At 43.1% G+C, this 27304-nt stretch overlaps 1 protein-coding gene and 1 non-coding gene across 2 annotated transcripts in view; one reads left to right on the plus strand and one right to left on the minus strand.

Moving 5' to 3' along the window:
* Window positions 1-6746: 6746 nt before the first annotated feature.
* Window positions 6747-27304, plus strand: part of Rtn3 (reticulon 3) — a 52757-nt gene continuing 32199 nt past the window's right edge. Inside the window, exon 1 of the mRNA XM_042676119.1 lies at window positions 6747-7083. Within this exon, the coding sequence (XP_042532053.1) occupies window positions 6939-7083 (145 nt within the window). The 5' untranslated portion in view covers window positions 6747-6938. The remainder of the gene's footprint in view (window positions 7084-27304) is intronic.
* Window positions 14610-14716, minus strand: LOC122105404. The gene has a single exon (XR_006147033.1). It is a non-coding gene; the product is annotated as a U6 spliceosomal RNA (small nuclear RNA).

Raw genomic sequence — 27304 nt, forward strand, 5'->3', positions numbered from 1 at the left:
GGCCCTGGGTTCCATTCCTCAGCACCACATAAGCAAAAAGAAAAAAGCCGGAAGTGGTGCTGTGGCTCAAGTGGTAGAGCCCTAGCCTTGAGCTGAAGAGCTGAGGGACAGTGACCAGGCCCAGAGTTCAGGCCCCACGACCAGACCCCCCCCAAAAAAAAAAAAAAAAAAAAGTCCATGTGAAGCTGGGCACTGGTGGCTCCTATGTACAATCCTAACTACTCAAGAAGCTCAGATCTGAGGATCATGGTCTAAGACCAGCCTAAGACGCCGGGTGCTGGTGGCTCAAGCCTGTAATTCCAGCTACTCAGGAGGCTGAGATCTGAAGATCGCAGTTCAAAGCCACCGGGCAGGAAAGTCCGTGAAACTCTTATATCCAATAAACCGCCAGAAAACCGGAAGTGGTGCTGTAGCTCAAGTGGTAGAACACTAGCCTTGAGCTGAAGTGCTGAGGGACAGCTCAGGCCCAGAGTTCAAGCCCAAGACCAACAACAACAAAAAAAAAGCCTAAGAAAATAAATATGAAGGCTGGGAAGTTGGCTTAGTGGTAGAGTGCTTGCCTTGCATGCATGAGGCCCTGGGTTCCATTTCTTAGTACCACATAAGCAGAAAAAGCTGGAAGTGGCACTGTGGCTCAAGTGGTAGAACACTAGTCTTGAGCTGAAGAGCTGAGGGACAGCACCCAGGTACAGAGTTCAGACCCCACAACTGACGAAAGAAAGAAAGAGAGAAAATAAATATGAGCGTCTCTTTATCTCCAGTTAACCAGCAAAAAACCAGAAATGGAAGTATGATTCAAGTGTGCTTGTTCAAAAAGCCAAGTAGAAGCTTGAGCTTGAGGCCCTGAATTTCGAGCTCCAGTACCGCTCACGCACACACACACACAGATGTCATGTAAAGGAGCTCAAGAAACTAATCTCCCCCAAAATTAATAACACAATTAACAAATGGGCAAAGAAGTTAAATGGAGACTTCTCAGAAGAAGTAACAAATGCTCAACATCCCTGGCCATAAAAGAAATGTAAATCAAAACAATATCATGATTCCCTCATGCCCCAGTAAGATGGTCTAGTATTGATAATTCAAATAATACAAATGCAGGCAGGGATGTGGGGGGAAAGGAGCCCTATTAAACTGGTGATGGAAATGTAAACTAGTACAACCACTCTGGAAGATGGTTTGAAGATTCCTCAAAAAACTAAACACAGAACTTTCCTATGGTCCAGCTATACCATACTTGGGCATTTACTTAGACCATTGCAAGTCAGGACATGGTAAAGACATTTGCACATCCATGTTCACTGCTGCACTATTCACAATTGCCAAATTATGGAAACAGCCCAGATGCTATACAACAAGTACGGTACATATACACAATGGAATTTTGCTCATCCATTAGAATATTATGTCATTTGCAGGGAAATGGATGGACCTAGAACAAATCATGCAAAATGAGGTAAGCGAAGATCAAAGAGACAAACAGAGCATGTTTTCTTATATGCAGACGCTAGATCTAAAATACAACTATGTATGATAACATAAACAGGGCACAATGCATTTACATACAAACAAACTGATTAAAGGACAGTATACTTCGGGAACAAGTCCAAAGGCAAAACATCTCAGAACAACTAGAGTGCTGTTTATCAAAATGAATAACAGGAAACAGAAATACATTTTGAGGGTGTGGGCAAAGGGAGGCACAGAAATGGAGGGAGAAAGGGTGAACAATTTCAGTCATATTCAATTTCCATTATGCAAAAATGAACTATGGAACTTAAGGGTAGGGCTAGGAGGGGGGAAATGAAGGAGAACCTAAAGGAAGGAGTGACATTGACCAAGAAAAATTGTACTCATAACCTGACTAATGGGATTACAACTCTTCCTTTGTACAGCTACTTAATAATAATAAAAAAAAAATGGGGCTGGGAAGGTGGCTCAGTGGTAGAGCGCTTGCCTTGCATGCATGAGGCCCTGGGTTCGATTCCTCAGCACCACATAAGCAAAAAAGAAAAAAGCCGGAAGTGGTGTTGTGGCTTAAGCGGTACAGCACTAGCCCTGAGCTGAAGAGCTGAGGGACAGCACCCAGGCCCAGAGTTCAGGCCCCACGACCGGACCCCCCCAAAAAAAGAAAATGTACTCATTACCTTGCCCATATAATTGTAACCCCTCTGTATGGTATTTTCACAATAAAAAATTTACAAAAAAATGAAAAGAAAAAGATGTCAGGTGAGCACACATAGGGGAAAGGCAGTCTCTTCAACAAATGGTGAGGATATACATATACATAGGAAGAAGAACGAAACTAGATCACTTCTGCTCATCATACATGGAAATCAATGCAGAATAGATCAAAGACCTAAATGAGATTACTACAAGAAAAGAAGGAATACGTAATCACCAAATATCAGGAAAATATAAATCAAAACCACAATGAGGGCTGGGAATGTTGCTTAGTGGTAGAGTGCTTGCCTAGCCTGCATGAAGCCCTTGGTTCAATTTCTCAGTATCATATAAACAGAAAAAAAGCCAGAAGTGGTGCTGTGGCTCAAGTAGTAGAGTGTTAGCCTTGAGCAAAAGAAGCTCAGGGGCAGGGCGTTGGTGGCTCACACCTGTAATCCTAGCTACCCAGGAGGCTGAGATCTGAGGATCACGGTTCAAAGCCAGCCCCAGCAGAAAAGTCCAAGAGACTCTTATCTCTAATTAACCACCAGAAAACCGGAAGTGGCACTATAGCCCAAAGCGGTAGAGTGCTCGCCTTGAGCTGAAGAGCACAAGGACAGCGCCCAAGCCCAGAATTCAAGCCCCAGGACCAACAAAAAAAAAAAAAAAGAAGAAGCTGCAGCTCAGGGATAGGGCTCAGGTTCTGAGTTCAAGCCTCAGGACTGACAGAAAAAAAAAAAAAAGGAATGCAAATCCGTACAGCCATTATGGAAAATATGGAAATTCCTTAAAAAAAAAAACTGCCTGGCACCTGTGGCTCACACCTGTAATCCAACTACTCAGGAGGCTGAGATCTGAGGATCACCGTTCAAAGCCAGCCTGGTCAGGAAGTCAGTGAGACTCTTTTTTTGTTGTTGTTGTTGGTTGTGGGTCTTGAACTCCGGGCCTGAACGCTGTCCCTCAGCTCTTTAGCTCAAGGCGAGTACTCTACCACTTGAGCTACAGTGCTACTTATGGCTTTCTGGTAGTTTATTGGAGATAAGGGTCTCATGGACTTTCCTGCCCGGGCTGGCTTTGAACCGCGATTCTCAGATCTCAGTCTCCTGAGTAGCTAGGATTACAGGTGTGAGCCACTGGCGACTGACCGTGAGACTCTTATCTTCAATAAACCACCAGAAAACTGGAAGTGGTGCTGTGACTCAAGTGGTAGAACACTTGCCTTGAACTGAAGAGCTGAGGGACAGGCCCAGAGTTCAAGCCCCATAACCTACCTAAACAATAACAACAACAACAAAAACTGAAAACAGAACTGTATTATGATCTAGCTATCTTACTATTGGCTATATATCGAAAGGATGCAAAATCTAAGACAGCTGCATTTCTATGGTTTGTGCTTGTTGTTATTATTATTATTTTATTATTTTTTGGTCTGGTCTTGGGGTGTGAACTCTGGGCCTGGGTGCTGTCCCTCAGCTCTTCAGCTCAAGGCTAGCGCTCTACCACTTGAGCCACAGCGCCACTTCCGGCTTTTTTCTTTTTGCTTATGTGGTGCTGAGGAATCGAACCCAGGGCCTCATGCATGCAAGGCAACATTCTACCACTGAGCCACCTTCCCAGCCCCTGGCTTCAAACTTTCTATTCAGCCCAGGCTAGTGTCACACTCAAGATCCTCCTGCCTCAGCCTCCCAGGTGCTGAGGTTGCAGGTGTGAACTATTCTATCTGGCTTCCCATGTCTCTTTCACTTTTGTTCACAAGAGCTAAGGTAAGGAAGGATTTAACCAAGAAGTCCATCAATTAATGAGCAGACAAGGAAAATATAGTATACCCCAGGATATTGGGGCACACTCATAATCTTAGCTACTTAGGAGAGTGAAATTGGGAGAATCATGGTTTTTGGCCAGCCCAGGCAAAAAGTTCAACCAATAGGTGAGTATGATGGTATTTCTTTGTCATCCCAGCTACGTAGGAGACTGAAATTGGGAGGATCTTAGTTACAGGCCAGCCTGAGGGGGAGAGAGAAGAGTCTACAACCTAGAAGCTGGTGTTTTATGCCTATAATCCTAGCTACTCTGGAGGCTGAGATCTGAGGATCCTGGTTACAGACCAGCATAGGCAGTAAGGTACATGAGACTTACCTCCAATTATCCAGCCAAAAGTCAAAAGTAAAGCTATAGCTCAAATGTTAGAATTTCAGCCTTGAATGAAAATTTTAAAGGATAGGGTCCAAGCACTGAGTTCAAGCCCCAATACTGGTGCACACGCAGGCATGCATATACACAAAGCAACCCCCTCATTTGCTTAAAACCATCATGCTTCTTTACCTTTAACAACCTTATCCCTCATTTCTATTCTACTCAGAGCTTCTTCTTAAAACCTCCCCATACTTAACTTGTTTTTCCCCCCCTGTGGTTATACCCAAGCTAGTTTGTAAGCTCATTGAAGATAGAATAAACATTATAGTATAATTGGGGTTCCTCCAAAGTTCCCAGAATAGTGTCATACACACAACTAGTGACCAAGAAACAATTACCAAACAAGTCATATGTATACACACACAAACATTCCCAAGGAAAAATTAATCTCAGGGAAGCTGACAGATACAGCTAGTAAGGGAAGCATGAAGATAAACAGCTTCAAGAATTAGATCTAGTACAAAGGCTAGAGATGTGTGTATACACACACATATAATTTAAATATATAAATAAAAGCAAATGACATACATTAGAAATAGACACATGTGACATGTATGTATTTTGGTCTGAAGGGATCGCCAGGACCAACAATGCCTCTTGATTTTTTGGCTTTTCTGTTTCTGGGTGTCACAGAAATGGGCTTTCTTTCCAGTGGGGTCTACAGATTTTCTGTGTGTGTGTGTGTGTTGGTAACGGGGCTTGAATTCATGGCCCAGGTGCTATCCCTGAGCTTTTGTGTTCAAGGATAGTGCTCTACCACTTAAGCTACAGCTCCACTTCTGGCTTCTGTGTGGCTAATTGGAGATAAAAGTTTCACAGACTTCTCTGCCTGGATTGGCTTCAAAGCACAATCCTTGATCTCAGTCTTCTCAATAGCTAGGATGACAGTCCTAAGCCACTGGTGCTTAATCAAGGGGTCTTCAGTTTTTAAAAAGGGCTGTTAGTTTTAAGTACCAGCATTACTTATTTCCTGATCCAGCACTTAATAACAGATTTTTTTTAAAAAAGCAAACTCACATCAGAACACAGAGATAATTGACTTGGTTATAATACTGGCTTATATTTTCTTTTGCCATCTAAGGGACAGTTTGCTGCATTATCTACTCATGCTTTAAGTGCCAAGATAAGATATTTGCCATGGAGTTATTTTGGGAAATATCCAGTGCCTTTTGGAGAGCAATGCAATGCCAGGATGTTGTTTGGGCTTCACTTGACCTTAAAAACTGTCAAGGGCAGATGTAGTTGTAGAAGATTTCCACTGATCAGATCACTTTTCCTCTCTGCAGCAGCCTGGCTGACTACCTCCCCCATCCTGAGGCTGCATCTTTGTAGGATTTGCTGAAACCACAACTGCACTTTGAGTCATCCATTGCTGTATTAACAATAACAAAGCCAAAAGCCTTGATTTTTATTATTTCTAAAACACATCCCCTTAAAAATAAACAATAACAGGATTATGCACCTTTCAGATATTTTAACCGGTTGCAGGGAGGCTCTGACTTTGGCAAGCTAACTCAAAAGAAAAAAACAAACAAAACAACTCAATATGAGCTAAATTTAGTTTTAAATACATTTCCTGCTAATGAATAAAATTCAATAATGTGTATTTGTGCCTTGTTCTGAAAGTTTTTTTAATATTTCATCACCCCAAGAATAATAACCAGGATATTCTTACCTCCAGGCTTTTCTTTCCTTATTAACTCAGCATTTTTCCCCTCCCTTCGAGGTAAGTCTTCTCTATCTCAGAGCTTATTGGAAGGAAAAGCTAACCTGACCACCCAAGGTGGACCCCTTCTTTGGGAACAGTAGCGAGATAAAAATGTGAGGCCACTGTGTGACTGCATTGCGGTGTGCTCGGAATGAGTAATAGCTTTTCATTCTGTATAACATCATTCTCCACCTCCCAAACTCGGGCTGGTGCCACCTCTGCCTCGCGGTGAGCCGATATTACGACACATCCAGATCAGTTCTGAACGCACCTGGGGCCTAGTCTCCAACGGGGTTTTCACTTTTACAGGCAAGGGGGCACACGCATCCGACAAAAGTAAAGAGCGTTTCCAGCTAATGGAAGCACAAAGAAACTTCCATTGTTAAAATACGAATTATGCCAACAAGAAAACATTCACATCGCGATCTATGAAGAGAATTCTACCCGCAGCGCCTGGCTTTCGGCTGCAGTGGTGCGCGGTTTTTTGGCGCGTAGCCACGCCCCTTACGTCAGGTTTCCTCCCCCCCCCCACCCCCCTGGGGCGCGCCCCACCCGGGCCGCCAGAGACTGGCCTTGCCCCTCCCTCCCCACAGAAGCGCAGGGACAGTTCTTGCGTCTGCGCAGTGCGTTATTGCGCGCCCCCGCGGCCGCCGCCCGCCCCTGCCGCGCGCCCGAAGGCTCCTTGTGCGCATGCGCACTCATGCTCCGTCCCAGTCGCCGTGCTCAGCTCAGTCAGTCAGTCTGCGGGAGTCTGTCCTCGGAGTAGGCACTTGAAGGTGCTACGGAAAGCCAGCGACCCGATTGTTCTATCTTCCCTCCCTCTCTCCCGCCCCACATCTCTCTTCACCCTTCTCCCGCTTTTGCTCGAGCAGCCATGGCGGACTCGTCGGCGGCCACTCAATCCCCGTCAGTCTCCTCGTCGTCCTCCGGGGCCGAGCCGTCCGCGCCCGGCGGCGGCAGCGGGAGCTCGGGAACCTGCCCCACCCTAGGGACCAAGAGCTGCGGCTCCTTCTGTGCGGGTGAGGCGCGTGGGGATCCCCTCCCCCTTTCACCGCGGTGGGAGGGTGAGCGGGTCGGTGGGCCCGGGGTCTGGGCGGGCCGGGGGGGGGCAGCGAATTCCCCCGGCCGGCCGGGTGGCTTCAGCCCCGGGGCGGGGGCGGGGGGGAGCGGGAAACCGACGTTAGGGAAAAAATGGGGGTGGGGAAGCGCAAGGTCTTGCAGGCGGTGAGGAAATAACGGGGTGTTAACAAAACAGGTTGGGGGCGGGGAGGTAATGGAGAGAGTGGGCGTTGACGCCGAGCCCCGGCAGGTGGGGGAACAGCCGCTCGGGGGGAGAGCCGGGTGAAATGGAGAATTTGCTCGACGCCTGGAGACGGGATCGTGTTCGGGGGAGGCTCGGGAGCCCTGGGTGGAGGGGGGGTGATTTAGTAGTGGAGGATTAGCGAGGTTGAGAGGATTGTGACAGGTGGGTCGTGGTGGGGGAGAGAGAAAAAAATGACTCGTTACGATTTTGGGGGGATTGGTGGTGAAAGGGTTGCATTGCGGGTTTGCAAACAGGTATTGACATAACTAGACAGGCCTGATGATCCTCAAAAAAAAAAATGGTTTTTTGTTTGCCTGTGGGGAGGATGAGGAAGTTTAATGGAAGCCTATTTCTTTACTATTTTCGGCTAGACTCGGCTTGGGTTTTGGGTGTTTTTTTTTGCGAGGGAGGGGGGAGCGGTAAGGTTTTGAGGTAGAGGAGGCGTGATGAGAATAGCTCAGGAAGGTTTAGGAGGGAGCTGCTGATGGTCCAAGATGGATCCTTGGCTGTATCTGCACCACAGCCGGCTCTTCCTTGGCGCAGCGTGGGGGCTGGGGACACGCATTGCTTATATTCTAGAAGATAATAAAGAGAATCATGCCAAGCCATCCACATGTTTTGATTTCATATTTTCTATGTGCTGGTATTGATATATAACAAAAGAGGGTGTTTACTGCAGAAGCGGGGTGGGAGGGGGAGAGGGGAGAAAAATTCAGACAAAGCCAAAGGCTGGTTGAGCCCCTTCGATTTCTGAAAAGCTAGGGGGGAAGCTTGGGCCTCCTTTAGTTTCTATTGTATATGCGTCTGCCTGCTGGTGGGAGCTGACTGGCAAGCTCCTTGTGCAGAGCTGCAGTGCAGATGCCTTCTGGAGGAAAAGTATGCACCCCTGGCAGGTGGTGGTTCTTAAAGGAACTGAGCCTTTGAAGGAAAAAAAAAAGGGATTTGTCAAAGGAGGGATTTTTAGAGGTTTAAAAATATTTCATTGCCTCCTTTGGCAGAATCTTGGGTTGATCATTGTAAAGAACAATATTCCTGATCCTACCCTTCAATATATTCTCTACATTTTTGCTTTTCATTTTTTCCAAACAATGGATTGCCACCTGTCTAAGAGCTTCAGTACTCTATTGGATTTTCCAGGGTGGTCATGGCCATTTGTGTAGACATAGTATTAGAGGAAGCTTCTGCAGATGAAGGAATGAGGCAGCAGATTTAGAACCTTCACTCCCTTTAAATCACCAGCATTTCTCCTCCAGATTTTTATATTCTGGACTAAAATCCAACTGAACAGCAGCATCTCTATAACATAATAACTTGGCTTTAATAGTTTACTGTCTTTTTAGCCTTTTTATGTGTCCCTTTTGCTCTTTTTGGGGGGAGGGGGAGGTTGGTAGTCAGGCTTGAACTCAGGGCCTTGGCACTGTCCCTGCTTTCTTTTGCTTAAGGCCAGCACTCTGCCACTTTGAGCCACAGCACCACTTTCTTGTTCTTGAGTGGTTAATTGGAGATAAGAGGGACTTTTCTGCCAGGGCTGGCTTCGAACCACAATCCTCAGATCTCAGCCTCCTGAGTAGCTAGGTAGGATCATATGCATGAACCACCTGTGCCCAGCTCCTTTTGCTTATTTTTGTTTTTCAATTTTGATTCAGACCTAAGTTTTAGGAATTGGTCTTTTGTGCTCTATCTATGATAGATGTTAAATATTGAGGAGTCTTTCTAGTTAGTAAGCAGCCATTTAAGATATAGTCCTTGCCAAATGGTGAAATCATTTGACAGTTTTTAACATTTTACTTATATTGTCTTGGTTTTTTGAGACAATCTCAGTATTTAGCCCAAGTGTTATTAAATTCTCAGACCCTTCTTTAGCCTTGAATGGTACAGGTATTTGCTACCACACCCAGAGAAAAATCAACTTGTTTATTCCTTTAATGCACTGTTATGAAAGAATTGGCTCTGTATGGGCTGGGAAGGTGGCTCAGTGGTAGAGTGCTTGCCTTGCATGCATAGGCCCTGGGTTCGATTCCTCAGCACCACGTAAGCAAAAAGAAAAAAGCCAGAAGTGGTGCTGTGGCTCAAGTGTTAGAGCGCTAGCCTTGAGCCAAAGAGCTGAGGGATAGCGCCCAGGCCCAGAGTTCAGGCCCCACAACCAGACCCCCCCCAAAAAAAAAAAAAAAAAAAAAAAGGAATTGGCTCTCAATGGACAAGTGAAATCAGAGCATTTTGGTCATCACATCTCATTACCAAGTAGACCTTAAATTGGCAATAGAAATTTAATGCTATAACAAATACAATATTTCTGTTCATATTTCTTTTTTTTTTTTTGGGTCCGGTCGTGGGGCCTGAACTCTGGGCCTGGGTGCTGTCCCTCAGCTCTTCAGCTCAGGGCTAGCACTCTACCACTTGAGCCACAGCGCCACTTCACTGGTTTTTTTCTTTTTGCTTATGTGGTGCTGGGGCATCAAATCCAAGGCCTCATGCATGCAAGGCAAGCGCTCTACCACTGAGCCACCTTCCCAGCCCCTTTCTTAATCGTGACACCCCTCATTATGGTTTAAAAACTGGTAAGGATGCTGAAAGGAAGAATTTTGCTAAAAGTAGTGAAATTTATATCTTGAAATGGTATTCTAAGCATAAAGGTTTGCATTACGCTTTCCTAATACTGTTGAATATCTCAATTATTTTACTAATCTTAGTAAAAATTTCCTCTCAATTTTGCATTTCTTACATCAGCTGTAAACATTTGGTTACAGTTGGCACTTGTTTTCTTGTTTGTTTGTTTTTGTTTGTTTGTTTGTTTGTGTGATGCTGGAGATCAAACTCAGAGATTCAGATATTCTAGATAAGCTCTCTACCCGAGCCACACCAGTAGCTCTTAGAACAGTGTCTGATAAAGTACATGTGGTAAGCAGGGTTCCCATGTTTCATATTCTTTTTTTTTTTTCTTTTTTTTGGGGGGTCCGGTCGTGGGGCCTGAACTCTGGGCCTGGGCACTGTCCCTCAGCTCTTCAGCTCAGGGCTAGCGCTCTACCACTTGAGCCGCAGCGCCACTTCTGGCTTTTTTCTTATGTGGTGCTGAGGAATTGAACCCAGGGCCTCAGGCATGCAAGGCAAGCGCTCTACCACTGAGCCACCTTCCCAGTCCCCCCCCCTCCCCCATGTTTCATATTCTTGTACTAAAAAGTAAGTGATCACTTGACATCCTGCAGAAAACAGTTCTTTTTTTTTTTTTTTTGGTCCGGTCGTGAGGCCTGAACTCTGGGCCTAGGCACTGTCCCTCAGCTCTTCAGCTCAAGGCTAGCGCTCTACCACTTGAGCCACAGCGCCACTTCCGGCTTTTTTCTTTTTTCTTACATGGTGCTGAGGAATCAAACCCAGGACTTCATGTATACTAGGCAAGCACTCTACCACTAAGCCACATTCCCAGCCCCCAAAAAACAATTTTTTGTGTGTGTGTACCAGTATTGGGGCTTGAAGTAGAGTCCTAGGCACTGTCCCTTAGCGTTTTCTCTCAGGACTGGCACTCTACCATTTGAACCACAGCTCTACTTCCAGCTTTTTGGTGGTTAAATTGGAGATGAGAGTCTCATGGACTGTACTGCTAGAGTTGACTTTGAACCAAGATTCTCAGATCTCAGCTTCCTGAGGAGCCAGAATTACAAACATGAGCTATGGGCATCTGACAATTTATCTTAATTGACCTATCCAAAAATTAATTTTAGCATGTTAGTTTCAGTGTATAGATAGGAAATGAATGATGGCCCTCTCTGGTCCAGTGTTTTAGGTACTAGTACATGCTAGCACATAGTATGTATGCTTAGAGACCAAAACTAAAAGGAATCTGACCACCTGCTCAGCATTGACATTGTGCTTTACACATGTCAGATTCTCAGGGGTACTATGATATGGTGATACATGATATCACCTAGATTTCAATCCTAGCCTTGTCTCTTAATAATTGAATGACCTTGTACAAATTCTGAGCCTTCATTTTCTAAGAAAATATTAAAATGGTGATAATTGTTTGTATACAAATTATTAAACATACTTGAAAATCTTTTTTCCATAGAAAATAGTAGTACTAGTAGTATGAAGGAATAAGATACAGATACAATATAGACATTGTCCTTGTATCCTTAAGTCCTGACTTATTAAATAACAATACCTAATTAATAATATTTGCAAGTTAAAAGCTGTTTTCACATAGACACTACATAACAGTTGAATTACAAGCTAGAACTACATAACAGTTGAATTACAAGCTAGAAAGCACAGTCTTCTTCACAAGAAAATAATTTTTGGTGATACTATATATTTAACTCAGTACTTCCCAATTGCTGGGTAAGTGCCCTATTACTTGAGCCATGGCTCAAATTCTTTTGCTTTTTGGTTTGCTTTTCAGATGGGGTGTCTTGTTTTTGCCTATGCTAGCCTCAGACCATGATCTTCCTCCCTCTGCCTCCCAAATAGCTAAGACTGCTAGCTTTTGCCCAGGTTTTAGCCTGGAACATGTAATCCTTCTTTTTTGGGGGGGGGGGGGGCGGTCATGGGACCTGAACTCTGGGCCTGGGCACTGTCCCTCAGCTCTTCAGCTCAAGGCTAGCGCTCTACCACTTGAGCCACAGTTCCACTTCCGGCTTTTTTCTTTTTTGCTTATGTGGTGCTGAGGAATCGAACCCAGGGCCTCAGTCATGCAAGGCATGCGCTCTACCACTGAGCCACCTTCCCAGCCCTGGAACATGTAATCCTTCTATCTCTACCGCCCTAGAATCTGAGACTGCAGGCATGAACCACTGAGCCTGGCCCAAGAAAATTCTTTTTTTTTTTTTTTTTTTAAGTTATGGGGCTTGAACTCAGCCTGGGTGCCGTCCATGAGCTCTTCAGCTCAAGGTGAGCCAGCTCTGCCACTTGAGCCACAGCGCCACTTCTGGTTAATTAGAGATAAGACTTTCTTACCTGGGCTGGCTTTCAACTGCAATCCTCAAATCTCACCTCCTAAGTAGCTAGGATTATAGGCCACCAGCTCCCAACAGGCCTGGGATTTGAACTCAGGCCCTGGGCTCTGTCCCTGAGCCTCTCTGTGCTCAAGGCTGGCACTCTACCACTTGAGCCACAGTACCACAGTACCATTCTGGCTTTTTCCGTTTATGTGGTACTGAGGAATCGAACCCAGGGCTTCATTCATACTAGGCAAGCTCTACCACTAAGCTATATTCCCAGCCCATTTTTTTTTGGTGGGTCGTGGGGCTTGAACTCTGGGCCTGGGCTCTGTCCCTCAGCTCTTCAGCTCAAGGCTAGCACTCTACCACTTGAGCCACGACTCCACTTCCAGTTTTCTGGTGGTTATTGGAGATTAAAGTCTCATGGACTTTCCTGCCTCGGCTGGCTTTGAACCTCGATTCTCAGGTCTCAGCCTCCGGAGTAGCTAGGATTATAGACATGAGCCACTAGCGCCCAGCCATTGGTTTCTTTGAGGTAGGATTCTCCTACTTGTGTCTTCCCAGCATTACGGAAATAACTAGTAGGTGCTACTGTGCCCAGCCATTTGTTGAAATGAAGTCTCGCTTTTATACCAGTGCTATCTTCAAATCACTTGTCCTCCATCCCGCCTTCCAAATAAAGTTAAGATTGCCGGCCTGAGCCATTGTACCTGGCCAATACTGCTTTTTATTAAATTCTGCTGTAGGAGTCTCCTGTGTTTATACCTGCGCATGTTTAAAGCACTTATAAAATGAAGTTTTGGTTCAGCACTTATGGTTCAGAACCTCAGGAGGTTGTGAGGATCATGGTTAGAAATCAGCCAGAGCAGACAAATCTTTGAAATTCTAATCTCCAATTAACTAGTAAAAAAGCTATTAGTGGAAGTGTAGCTTGTTTATAGTGCCAGTTTTGAGCAAAAAGCTAAGCAAGAACATGAGGCCCTGTATTCAGCCCCAGTACTGTCATGCACATACAAAAAATGAAATTTGGTAATGAAAGGGTCTGTTGCATTCTCTTCTTTTTAGATTAGCTTATATTTCTAGAATTTACTTACTGTTTTCCAAGAAGAACTTAAATGGCTCCAAATTAAGTTTTGTAATGTTATTAAATATGCATGTCAATGTGTGTACTTAGCTTATGTTCTGTATTCAGCTTTATTGGATGTTTTTGTTTGTTTTTAGTGCCCATCCTAGGGCTTAACTCAGGGCCTGGGCACTGTCCCTAGAGCTTTTGTGCTAAAGGCTAGAGCTTTACCACTCCTCTACCACTTTGAGCCACAGCAACATTTTTGGCTTTTTGGTAGTTAATTGGAGTTAAGAATCTCACAGACTTAGCTGGGTGCTGGTAGCTCAAGCCTGTAATCCTAGCTACTCAGGAGACTGAGATCTGACGATCAGTTGCAAATCCAGCCCTGGCTAGAAAATCTGTGAGACTGTTATCTCCAGTTAACCACCAAAAAACCAGAAGTGACATTTTGGCTCAAGTGGTAGGGTGCTAGCCTTGAGCTGAAGAGCTAACTTTTTAGATAAATTGTCAAGTTGAAATTTTCTTATCTAATCAACTCATTCAGAAGTTACCAGAGAACTGATTTATATTTTTTCTGTTCACTTATAATAGTGAATACTAATTCTGGAGTTGTTTTAGATCATAGGATATATTATAGATGTTTTGAAAGAGTGTACATGCTATAGTAAGTTTAGCTATAGTCCCTGTCCCATGATAATGATAGCATCATAGTCCCACGATAATGATAGCATCATTGAAGTCTTTACTGGGTATGAGAATTACCTAAATCACTTAACTAGGTTATCATATCGCAACCTCAGGGAAAATTGGAATAATGTATTGGGTTTGTATTTTGATTTTACATTGTGAGAAGGTAAATTATCAGCAGAAGGCCTATTGTGATACTTAAATTTTTAATTTTGATTATTGGTTCTGGGGCTTGAACTTAGGGCTTGGGCACTGTTCCTGAGCCTCTTTATGTTCAAGGCTAGCACTCTACCACTTGAGCCACAGCACCACTTCTGGCTTTTTCTGAGTAGTTTATTGGAGATAAGAGTCACAGATGTTGAAGCCCAGGCTGGCTTCAAACTTTGATACTTAGATCTCAGCCTCTTGAGTAGCTAGGATTGCATGAGCCACCAGTGCTTGGTTTTAATTGTTTGTTTGTTTTTAATTCTTTGGTTTTTGTTTTTTTCAATTTCAAAGCAGTATTTGTATTTTTTTTCAAATCAACTGACTTACTACTTTCTATTTTTTTTTTTTTTAAATATGGAACGCTTCACGAATTTGCGTTTCATCCTTGCGCAGGGGCCATGCTAATCTTCTCTGTATCGTTCCAATTTTAGTATATGTGCTGCCGAAGCGAGCACTGACTTACTACTTTCTATAAGCACACCTTCATAACCTACCCAAGAGAGCAAGTAAGCTTTTTAACATAGTCCTCATCAACACCTTGCTTTTCAGGATGTATGAACAGGTATGTTGGAAAACTTTATGTAAGCAAAATTACTTTAGAAGTCCTTTGAATCTGTCTTCAAAATGTATCTGAAGTCAGACCAGTTCTCCCAATCTCCCCTCTGGTGGAGGCCATGGCAGCTCTTTGGAGATACTGTTGTCTCTCCCATATGAGAACTGGTTTTTCCATTTCCTCTTTGCATCTCTTTGATCTGTTCTCCATATGGCAGCTGGTATAAGCTAGTATGACACTCATGGATAAATATTCCAGCGAGGGCTGGGAAGGTGGCTCAGTGGTAGAGCACTTGCCTTGCATGCATGAGGCCCTGGGTTCGATTCCTCAGCACCACATAAGCAAAAAGAAAAAATCCAGAAGTGGTGCTGTGGCTCAAATGGTAGAGCACTAGCCTTGAGCTGAAGAGCTGAGGGACAGCACCCAGGCCCAGAGTTCAGGCCCCATGACCAGACCTCCCCCCCCTAAAAAAAAAAAAAAAGAATGTTCCAATGGCTTCCTGTCACACTCAGAGAAAATGCCAAAAATACATTGGCTTTCTTGTGTTTCATGTCAGGAACCCCCCCCCCCCCCCAACATACACATACCACCTTAGTACTTGACTTGCTGGTCACTCTGCCTGGAATACTCTTGCTGTGCTACAGTGGACTAAATGTTTATGTCCCAATCCAAATTCATACAGTAAAATGTAGCACCTAAGGTGATGGCCTTAGGAAGGAAGGCTTTTTTTTTCTTTTTTTTTTATTGTGAAAATACTGTACAGAGGGGTTATAATTCCATGGGCAAGATAATGAGTACATTATCAAGCATTGTAGCCTCCTCCTTTGTTTCCCCTTCCCATCCCTTCCCATCTACCCCTCCCCCCGCCCACCCCCCCCCCCCCCTTTTTAATATATATGTTGGTCATGGGGCTTAAACTCTGGGCCTGAGCGCTTTCCCTCAGCTCTTGAGCTCAAGCCTAGTACTCTACCTCTTGAACCATGGTGCCACTTTCAGTTTTTCTGGTGGTTTAATGGAGATAAGAATCTCATGGACTTTCCTGCCTGGGCTGCTTTAAACTGTGATCCTCCGATCTCAGTCTCCTGAGTAGCTTGGATTACAGGCGTGAGCCAGTGGCACCCAGGTGAGATTAGTGTTCTTATAGTAGAGACCCAGCAAGCTCAGCCCCTTCATGTGAGAACATAGCTAGAAGGTGCTCACCATGAACCAGATTTCCCTCAGGAGACACTGATTGTTTTTCCCACAAGAATATAAGTTCCATTAGAGTGGTAAATGCTGTTTCCTTTACTGCATTAATTCCTGTTAGTACCTGGCTGGAAGAAGTCCCTCATAAGCTTTAAGTGAATAATAGAAGAGACCTTACTGGTTTTGTTCAGCAAATAAAACAAGTTCTTGGCTCATAAAATAAGTATTTATGGAATGAATAAATGAATGGAGAAACTCTTCCCAGAAAAATATACATATAGACAAAGTATTGCATGAACTTTTACAGAGTTCATGAACCTCAAGTTAAGAGTATTTGGTTTGCTCCAGTGGCTCACACCTGTAATCCTAGCTACTCAGGACACTGAGATCATGGTTCAAAGCCAGCCCAAGCAGGAAAATCTGTGAGAGACTTATCTTCAGTTAACCCCCAGAAAACTGAAAGTGGAACTGTGGCTTAAAAGTAGTAGAGCACTATTTTTGGACAAAAAAGTTCAAGGATGAGTTCAGGCCATGAGTTCAAGCTCCATGACCAAAAATACAAAAAAACAAAAGGAACATTTGGTTTTTAAAAAATAAATTATAAACTTTACAAAAATCTTGTAATGTACAGTTTCCGTAATACCCATGTAGAACTTGCTACATCCATTTTGGTGCTGAAGACAGTTGTCGTGTAAGCCTTCAAAACTGTATCAATATATCTCTGTTGGAGATTGGCTGTCTCTCTTTTTTAATGGTATTGGGGATTTGAACTCAGGACCTCAAGCTTGGTAGGCTGGCGTGATACCATTCAGCCACCCCTGTAGCCCTTTTTTTACTGATCTTCTTTAGGATAGGGTCTTGCCTCCTACCCAAGTTTTCATCTGAGCCATTGTCTGCCTACTTTTAAGCTTCTTGTCATCACTGGGATGATAGACATGTGCCACTTTATCTAGTGTCCCTTCCATGGAAACAGAGTCTCACAGACTTTTGAGCCTGGTCTGGCACACCATCTTCCCAATCTCAATCTCCCATGTAGCTTGAGATGAGAGGTATGTGCCATTGTGGTCTCTCAAACTTTTTTGCTTAAGCTATCTCAAACCACAGTCCTCTAGTTGTCAGACTCCCAAGTAGCTAGGATTGTAGGCATGAGCAGAGGTGTTACTTGAGCTCAGAAGTTCAGTACCAGGGGCTGGGAAGGTGGCTCAGTGGTAGAGTGCTTGCCTTGCATGCCTGAGGCCCTGGGTTCGATTCCTCAGCACCACATAAGCAAAAAGAAAAAAGCCGGAAGTGGTGCTGTGGCTCAAGTGGTAGAGCACTAGCCTTGAGCTGAAGAGCTGAGGGACAGCGCCCAGGCCCAGAGTTCAGGCCCCACAACCGGACCAAAAAAAAAAAAAGAAGTTCAGTACCAACCTGGAAAATATAGCAAGATAACGGTTGTTTCTTTAAAAATAAGAAGATAGGCCTGCTGGCATACTCCTGTAACCTTAATTCTTAGGAGCTGATTTATAATGATCACTAAGTCAACCTGGGGTACATAGCAAGACCCTGTCAGATACACATAAAAAGGCATTATAAAGAGTATTATGATGAAGAGTTTAATAGCTACATTTTTGCCCATGAGTGCTTATAAATTTTGAGGTCTACTCATACATTTTGGTCCCTTCTAGCAATTTCTAGCAAATACTGTTTCTTTTTAGCATCTTCAATTTTTTTCTTCTAACTGGCTTTTTCCTTTCTCTGCAAATGTGATTAATTCTCATTTCTATTCCTAAAAACCCTTCCATCAGCCAGACATAGTGGATCACTCCTGTAATCCTAGCTACTTAGGAGGTAAGGACCAGGAAGATCACAGTTGAAGCCAACTAGGCAACAAGTTCAAGACTTCATCACAGTCAATAATTGCTGGGTATGAATGCATACACTTGTTGTCCTATCTGAGGAGGGAAAGAATTGCAGTCCAAGCCAGCCTGGGCAAAAAAAGCAAAACCCTGTCTCAAAAATAACCAACACATATATATTACAGACTGTGGTAGACAATTTGCTCCAGGGAAGTTAGAATGAACTTGTGACTTTGAAATTATGTAATCATTTAATCACAATCAAAAAAAAAAAAAAAAAGAACCTCGGGGAAGGGAGGGAGGGAGGGGATGGTAGGGGGAAAACAATGGAGGGGGTAACAATGTTCAAGAGGAAGTGTACTCATAACCTCACTCATGTAACTGTAACCCTCTGTATAGTAGCTTTACAATAAAAAAAAAAATAACCAACACAAAAAGGCTGGAGGTCAGTCATCTGTCCAGTAAGCATGAGCCTCTGAGTTCAGTCCCCTAGTACCACCTATTGATAGAAAACAAAACCCACTACCACCTTTTTTTCCTCTAAATGCCAAAAACCTTCCCTCAATTCTACCTCTCTTTCTGGCTGTTGCTCAGGTTTTAGTATTTTTGGTTTTTTTATGTGAGTTCTGGGTCTTGAACTCAGGGCCTGGCCGCTGTTCTAAGCTCTTTTGCTTAAGGCTAACATTGCTCAAAGCTACCACTTAAGCTACAGCTCCACTTCTGGCTTTTTGGTAGTTTATTTTTTGTTTTTTGTTTTTTTTTGTTTTTGTTTTTTAGGTCTGGTCATGGGGCCTGAACTCTGGGCCTGGGCACTGTCCCTCAGCTCTTCAGCTCAAGGCTAGCGCTCTACCACTTGAGCCACAGCACTTCTGGCTTTTTTCTTTTTGCTTATATGGTGCTGAGGAATCGAACCCAGGGCCTCATGCATGCAAGGCAAGCGCTCTACCACTGAGCCACCTTCCCAGCCCCTTTTTGGTAGTTTATTAAAGATAAGAGTCTCTTGGACTTTTCTGTCCCTGCTGGCTTTGAACCATGATCCTCAGATCTCAGCTTCCTGAGTAACTGGGATCACAGGTATGAGCCACGGGTGCCCGGCTTCCTATTTATTTCTTTCTTAGTCTTCAGTATCTGTACCTCTATCACTATTTATTTTGGGGGAGGGGGCGGGGTTTAGTGGTGGGGCTTGAACTCTGGGCCTGGGCACTATGCCTCAGCTTTTCAGCTCAAGGCTCTGCCACTTGCCACTTCCGGCTTTTTCTGTTTATATGGAGCTGAGGAATCGAACCCAGGGCCTCATACATGCGAGGCAAGCACTCTACCACTGAGCCACCTTATCACTCTTTAACTATAGAATTGTCAATGCCAAATTGCCTGGTTATTAATTCTTGTGGCTTTTTTCATAAGTCTTAATACCTTAACCAATCAATGACTTTGGTTCCTTTCTGTCTCCTTTGCTAGTTCATTATTTCTCTCCTTTAAATAGTTATGTAGGCCAGGTGCCAGTGGATCAGGCCTATAATCCTGGCTACTCAGGAGGCTGAGATCTGAGGATCACTCAAGCCCAGGCAGGAAAGTCCGTGAGACTCTTACCTCCAATTAACCATCAGAAAACTGGAAGTGGTGCTGCGGCTCAAGTGGTAGAGCACTAGCCTTGAGCACAGAAAGGTCAAGGACAGTGCCCAGGCCCTGAATTCAAGCTCCAGGACTGGAAAAAAACAAACAAACAAACAAAAAACTCAGGGACAGTGCCTAGGACCTGAGATTGGCACAAAGGAAAAACAAACACATATGATAATATTATTTTACCAAAAAACTTTCAGTAGTTTTTCTCACTGCATAGAGAATATCATCCAGCTTTTACTCCAAAACATTTAAGCCATTTGGAAATCTGGTTAGTTTTGTCTTTTTTTTTTCTTTTTTTGCTTTTTATCGGTCATGGAGTTTGAATTCTGGGCCTGGGGGCTGTCCCTAGCTCTTCAGCTCAAGGCTCGCCCTCTACAGCTTGAACTACAGCACCATTTCTGGTTTTCTGGTGGTGAATTGGAGATAAGAGTCATGGACTTTCCTGCCCAGGCTGGCTTTGAACCATGGTCCTCAGATCTCAGCCTCTTGAGTAGCTAGGAATACAGGCGTGAGCCATTGGCACCCGGCTGGTTAGTTCTTTCTCTAGAGTGCCTTCCCTTACCTTGTTCCCCTGACCAGGCCTACATCTGTTCCATTTGCCGTGGTAGCTGCCTCTGCTGCATCCCCACAGCTCACTGCACCATTTGTAATTACTCTTCAGCTACTTTGGGGCACCATGATTGAGTAGACCTAGCTACTTAACAAAATTTTCATTATTAGCATTTGAGAAATATGGAGTATCAGTACCATGTGGAAACCTCCTGCAATCTTGTTGCAAACATTTGGCTATCTATACTCTATATCAGAATAGATACCATGCATAAAAACTAGCATGTTGAAATTTTCCATTTGGAGGGGGTGTTAGGGTGAAAAGAAGGCACACAGCTGGCAGGTGCATAGTATCTTTTCTGGCATTGAGTTTAAAGGCATTTGGTTTTTCAGGTTTGTTCAGATTTAAACTCAGCAGTTCACAGATTTAGTGTTGATAGTAAATGCATCTAGAAATAAACATATCTGGAAACATTAAAGAGGTAAGTAAACGTTTCTTTTTTTAAAAGGAAAGAAAAGGAAAGCTGTTTAGAAATTTGTAAAAGTATAATGCTTCATTTTAAATAACTTAAAAGCAGTACTCTTTTTTTTTTTTTTTGGTGGAGGTAGATAACTGGGGCTTGAGCTCAGGGTCTGGACACTGTTACTTAGCTTTTTTGCTCAAAAACTGGTGCTCTACCACTTGAGCCACAGCTCCATCTTAGTAGTTAATTGGAGATAGGAGTCTCATGGACTTTATTGCTCAGGCTGGCTTCAAACTTCGATTCCTGTATCTCCATCTCATGAGTAGCTAGTATTACAGGTGTGAGCCACCAGCTGTGATTTTTTTTTTTAAGTAGAGAGGGCCATCCTTGCATATTTGCTAGTTAAATAATGTTGACTTAAAGCTTCAAAATGCAGTTAAAAATGTGTAAAAGCAAAAATTAAATTAGTGTTTAGATTCCTGCTTTCCCTTTCTCATAGCAGAGCAGGAGAGTAGTGGCATCTATTAAGGTTGTGGCTCTTGGGAAATGCTAGGAATTTCCCTTCTTCCTCTGAAAGTGATTATGTTTAGCTTAATAAGGCTGAATCAGTTAACTTGTAGAAATACACCTTGGAAATGAAATGAGGTTTTATGGCAGGTGAGTGGAAATTATTGGAAATAAAGATTTTGAGTTTTCCTCTTGCTAAGCCCAATGACATTTGTAATGCTTGTCTTCCCCTCTCACCACCAAAATAAAAAGTTAAAGTTAAAATTCCTGTGTGAGATTGTCAAATTCTCATGCTGTATATTTTCTTTCAGATTCCTTTGTTTCTTCCTCTTCCTCTCAGCCTGTATCTCTATTTTCGACCTCACAAGGCAAGTCTGTAACTTTTTTTGCACATTTTAAAAGAAAAATGTTGAGAAAGAGGCTGTAACTGGGGATATGGGGTAAAAGTCTATTGCCCCAGATCTCTTAAAACAAAAACTAATTGTAAACCAGTCCTTTCTAGTTAGCAGTTACCTATGGGTTTTCTGTAAAGCTTAAAATAGAGGCTGGGTGGATAATTTAACATAGTGTAAACTTTAAATGTAATTTTGAATGTATCTTTAAAAATGAGAACTTGCCTACAGAATTTGCAGCAGATAGAATACCCTCAATTCATTTAAATGGTATTACAGTATACTTCCATCAATTATAAAAATACTAATGTAGGCAGTAGAGTTTAATGTGAGATTTGTCTCAAGGCTAGTTCCAGATTGCTTAGGAACATAGAACCAGGTTATTTGGCTTTTGGTAATTAAGGCTCCTTGTCTTAGAGATTAAGTTGTGGCTTTTTCCCCCCCTGGAGAAAGGCATATAAGTTTGCAGGTCGTGAGTCTGGTGGAAAGTGCACTGTATGTTTCATTGGTTTATACTATTTATGAAGCATTATTCCATTTGTATTATGGTCCTAGACCCCAAATGGTGGGAAAAAACTTTTTTAAGAAGGAAGGAAAGGAGGGACAGAATTACTGGGGGTTAGCTCAGTATAGAGCTCTTGACTAGCATGTGTGAAGCACTGGGTTCCCTAGCCTAGCACTACAGAAAAAATAATAATAAAGATTACTAGACAGTTGTGAAAGCTCTATATAAACAATTTATTGTCCCAGCTAGAATTCTCTTAACTTCCAAGTCTAGATGCTGATTAGGAAGACTTTGACCCTGCAGAAAAATAAAAACCTAGGGTTGGGATATAGCTCAGTGTTAGAACATTTATCTAGTAACATGTGTGAGGCCCTTTGTTCAATATCTCAGTACCCCACTCACAACAAATAACCAAAACAAATAAATACAACCGAACTAAATAAGTAAGCTAGCAAGCCAGACTAATGGGATAAAACAAATGAGTAAAACTTTTCCTCTGACACAATTTCCTTCTTAGGAAACATGTTCTGTTTTGTTTTGGTTTTGTGTCTGTCCTGGGCTTGAACTCAGGGACTAGCCTTTGTCTCGGCGCTTTTTTGCTCAAGGCTAGTGTTTTACCACCTGATCCACAGCTCCACTTCTGGCATTTTGGTGGGTACCTGCGTTGGGCTGGCTTTGAACCTGAGCCTCAGATCTCAGCCTTCTGAATAGCTAGAATTACAGGCAAGGGCCACCAGTTCCCAATAACTTACTACTAGTACTACTACTACTATTATCATCATTATCATTTTGTCGGTCATGAGGCTTGAACTCTGGGCCTCAGTGCTGTCCCTCAGCTCTTCAGTTCAAGGCAAGCCCTCTACCACTTGAGCCACAGTGCCACTTCCAGTCTTATGAGTGGTTTATTGGAAATAAGAGTCTCACGGACTTTCCTTCCTGGGCTGCCTTTGAACCATGATCCTCAGATCTCAGCCTCCTGAGTAGCTAGGATTACAGGTGTGAACCTCTAGCACCTGATCAGATTTTATATTTTTAAGGATTTTTTTTCCACTTCATGAGAAATGTAATCATTTAGAAAATAGGTGTTACATTTATTCTGCTCTGGAAGAAAGGATAAATATAAACAGAGGGGCTGGGAAGGTGGCTCAGTGGTAGTAGAGCGCTTGCCTTGCATGCTTGAGGCCCTGGGTTTGATTCCTCAGCACCACATAAGCAAAAAAGAAAAAAGCCTGAAGTGGTGCTGTGGCTCAAGTGGTAGAGCGCTAGCCTTGAGCTGAAGAGCTGAGGGACAGCGCCCAGGCCAGAGTTCAGGCCCCACTACTATTTTAGCCAGGCACCACTGGCTTACGCCTATAATCCTAGCTACTTAGGAAGCTGAGATCTGAGAATCAAGGTTCAAAGCCAGCCCAGGCAGAAAAGTCCATGAGACTCTGATCTCCAATAAACCATGAGAAAACTGGAAGTGGCACTGTGGCTGGCTCAAGAGGTAGAGCACTTGTCTTGAGCTGAAGAGTGCAGGGACAGCTCCCAGGCCCAGAGTTCAAGCCCCACAACCAACCCAAAAAAAAATCTATTTAAGTTTTCATATAGAAAGGGGATAGTTGATAACCTAAATCTTAACAATGAAACCCATGCACAACATACCTAATATAGATAATGTCAGAAAGATAAAATGGATTGAACTTTGTTTTAATTCCTGCTGGCAAAAATTACACTAGTGCTCAAGGAAAACAGATTTAAAAAAGGATTTTTCTAATCAAGGACAGCATATATGTCCTGAGTTTAAATCCTATGAGCAGCATACACACTCTCTCCTCCTCTGCCCACCCCCAATACAAAAATAAAATGTTAAGCCCCCCCCCCCTTTTTTTTTTTGGTATTTTTCAGTATTGGGGATTGAGCCAGTCCCTTGTACATGCTTCTGGGCAAGTGATTTACCTACCACTGAGCTACCTCCCTGGCCTGCAAGTCATTTTTTTTTTTTTTGAGGGGGGGGCTCCATTGTGGGGCTTGAACTCTGGGCTTGGGTGCTGTCCCTGTGCTCTTCAGCTCAAGGCAAGCCCTCTACTACTTGAGCCATAGCACCACTTCCAGTTTTTGAGTGGTTTATTGGAGATAAGAGTCTCTGGGACTTTCCTGCCGGGGCTGGCTTTCAAGCGAGATCCTCAGATCTTAGCCTCCTGAGTAGCTAGGATTACAGGCGAGAGCCACCAGCGCCAGGCAAGTCATTCTTAAATCTAATGTCATTCTCCAATTAATGTTAGAGCTGAGCACTCATAGCTCAAGCCTATAATCTTAGATACTCAGGAGATTAAGATGTATTGTCGTTAGAGGTTAACATAGGTAGGAAAGTTCACTAAACTCTCATCTTCAAAGTAACCAGAAAAAAGCAGGTCTGAAGGTTGGTTCAAGTAGTAGAGTGCCAGCCTAGCCATCCATCATTCAATGGCCTTCATTCAAACCTTAATACCCCATTCCTCAAAAAATCTGTTGGCCTGGAGGCATAGCTGAAGCAATAAAACACCTGCCTAGCCATGAGCTCAAATTCCAGTACAGTGTTTTTAAAGAACATACATTTATCATTCTAAGTTGTTGCTTACAAGAAAAAATATTTTGACTAGTGCAGATTCAGGATAGTGTTATCACAAAGACACAGTTAAAAATGCTATACCCTTTAAAATGTTCCAATTTAACCTCTATTAGTACCTTTTTCTCTTAGGGGGAAATCTTGAAGGAAAATTAGTCCTGAAGGGTTCTGCTTCATTGGCAGTTTGGAAATCAACTTACTCAGTTACTTGAAGGAACACCTTGGCAGATGATTAGGTGGTTTCTGGGGTAGCCAAGATTAACAGCTTCTGATTTGTCTGAGTTAAAAATAAGGGAAGAGGAAGTTGGTATGTTTGGTTAACTGTATGAAAATTTCAGGGAAGGGGGTGGGATATTTGGACCAGTTGTGCCCCGTATAAGTTTTTCATGCTGCCACCAGCATGAACCTTGAGATCATAAACTTCCACTAACCCAGCTAATCTCTTTCATTATCTCTCATCAGTTATACCTTTGATTACCTATACCATACTAAGCGATGTGTAGTAATAATTAAAAAGGACATTTTTAGATTTCAGAATTAAGTGTAGGCTGGAGATGTAGCTCAGTGATAGAGTATTTGCCTTAGAAGCATGTGCAAGGTTCCTGGGTTCAGTCCCCTACAGTGAAAAGTACAAAAAAAAGGAAATTTTATTTCTTTATTTATGTATGGTGAGAGGGGGGATGGTCTGGGACTTAAACTTAGGGCCTAGGTACTTGAGCTTTTTTGCTCAAGGTTAGTACTCTACCATTTGAGCCGCAGCTCCACTTTGGAATTTTTGCTGGTTAATTGGGGATAAGTCTCACAGACTTTCTACCCATGCTGGATCCTCAGATCTCAGCCTCCTGAGTAACTAGGATTACAGGCATGAGCCACTGGTACCCCCCGCTGGTTTTTTGTTTTTGAGGGGGTAGTATATGCTGGTACTGGGGCTTAAACTTGTGGTCTGGGCACTGTCCCTGAGCTCTTTTTTTGCTCAAGACTAGCTCTCTACCACTCATAGTTGAGCCATAATTTCACTTCCAGTTTTTGGTGGTTGATTGGAGATAAAGGTCTCAAAGACTCTCCTGCCTAGACTGGCTTTGAACCACAATCCTCAGATCTCAATCTCCTGATTAGCTAGGATTATGGGTATGAGCCCCTGGCACCCAGCTGAAACTTACTTTTGGCCAGTCCTGGGGCTTGAACTCAGGGCCTAGGCATTGTCCCCGAGCTTTTTTTTGTCCAAGACTGGCACTCTACCACTTGAGCCAACAGCGCCACTTCCAGCTTTTTCTGTTTATATGGTACTGAGGAATTGAACCCAGGCCTTCATGCATGCTATAGCAGGCAAGCACTCTACCACTAAGCCACATTCCCAGCTCCACGGAACTTGTATTTTTAATTCTAAAATATATGTTTACCATTATTGGGTTTCAGGAAAATGCATGTGTAAAAACTGGATTAGTCTGAGTAAAAGGTAGTCAGTCACATTTTTCGAAAGTAAATTGTGTGATAGTTATATTAAATAACTTCTAGGTAGTACTATTGTAACATACATGTAGGAAGTTAAACTTTTTTTGTTTTTCTTTTTTTTAACTATTATAAAGGTGTGTACAGAGGGGTTACAGTTACAAAAATCAGGCAAAAAGTACATTTCATTTTGGGCAGTGTCACTCTTTCCCTTGCTCTCCAGTTTTTTCTTCCCATCCTCATCCAAAGTTGTATAGTTTCTGGGTAGATACGCTTTTTATATGAAAGTGTGAGTGGAATTATCAGCTTCTTAAGTAAGTTATACTCTGAAGTAGTCCTTAGAATCTTTTGCTTAGGAATTCCTTTTCCACTAAGCAAAGTCATATTTCAACCTAATCCCTGAGAGAATAACTTCAATGTCTTCCTGTGTAATAGAAGGCATAAACATTGCCAGAGATCTTGAATGTGGCTAATTTTTATTGAGCTTTTACTATGCTTAGTACTTCATGTGAATCATCTCATTTAATCCTCACAGCCTGTTTTGTGGAGGAAAAATACTAGTTCTTTTACCAGTTGAGAAAACATTTAAATGAAATGGCGTATTCAGGGTGACAGTAAGAGACAGACCAAGGACTCCAGAGTCCCATGCATATGACTGTGTACCTGTAATCTATACCATTGGATAGAACAGCTGTATTTTAGAGTTTAGAGATTTTCTTAGAGATACTATTTTGAAGCATGAAAGCAAATAGGTAGAAATGACTGGACCATATGTACAATTTACTGTCTTCTGGGGTCTGTGCTCCCTTTGTTAGACATAAATCAAAGTGGGGCTGGGAAGGTGGCTCAGTAGTAGAGCGCTTGCCTTGCATGCATGAGGCCCTGGGTTCAATTCCTTAGCACCACATAAGCAAAAAGAAAAAAGCCGGAAAGTGGCGCTGTGGCACAAGTGGAAGAGCACTAGCCTTGAGCTGAAGAGCTGAGGGACAGCGTCCAGGCCCAGAGTTCCCGCCACGACCGGACCCAGACCCCCCAAAAAAAAAAAGACATAAATCAAAGTGAAATTTGGTTTCTCTTTTTGAAATGTTTAAAAAGGCTGGAAAATATTTGATTTCCTTCAGAAAACATGTTAAGTAGGAAAAAGCCAGGTGCTGTGGCTCATGCCTGTAATCATAGCTACTCAAGAGGCTGAGATCCAAAGATCATGGTTTGAAGCCAGCCTGGGCAGCAAAGTCCATAAGATTTAAACCACTCAGTAGTATAGCCTTGAGCAAAAAATAAACTCAGGGACGACAACACTTGGCCCTGAGTTCAGGCCCCAGGACTTGGGAGGAGGGGGAGAAAAAATTAGATTGGAAAGGGGATCCACCCACCATCTGGAATTGGAAGCA

This window comes from Dipodomys spectabilis, unplaced genomic scaffold (genome assembly GCF_019054845.1).
Source record: "Dipodomys spectabilis isolate Male_0828 unplaced genomic scaffold, ASM1905484v1 ptg000030l, whole genome shotgun sequence".
NCBI classification, from domain to species: Eukaryota; Metazoa; Chordata; class Mammalia; order Rodentia; family Heteromyidae; genus Dipodomys; species Dipodomys spectabilis.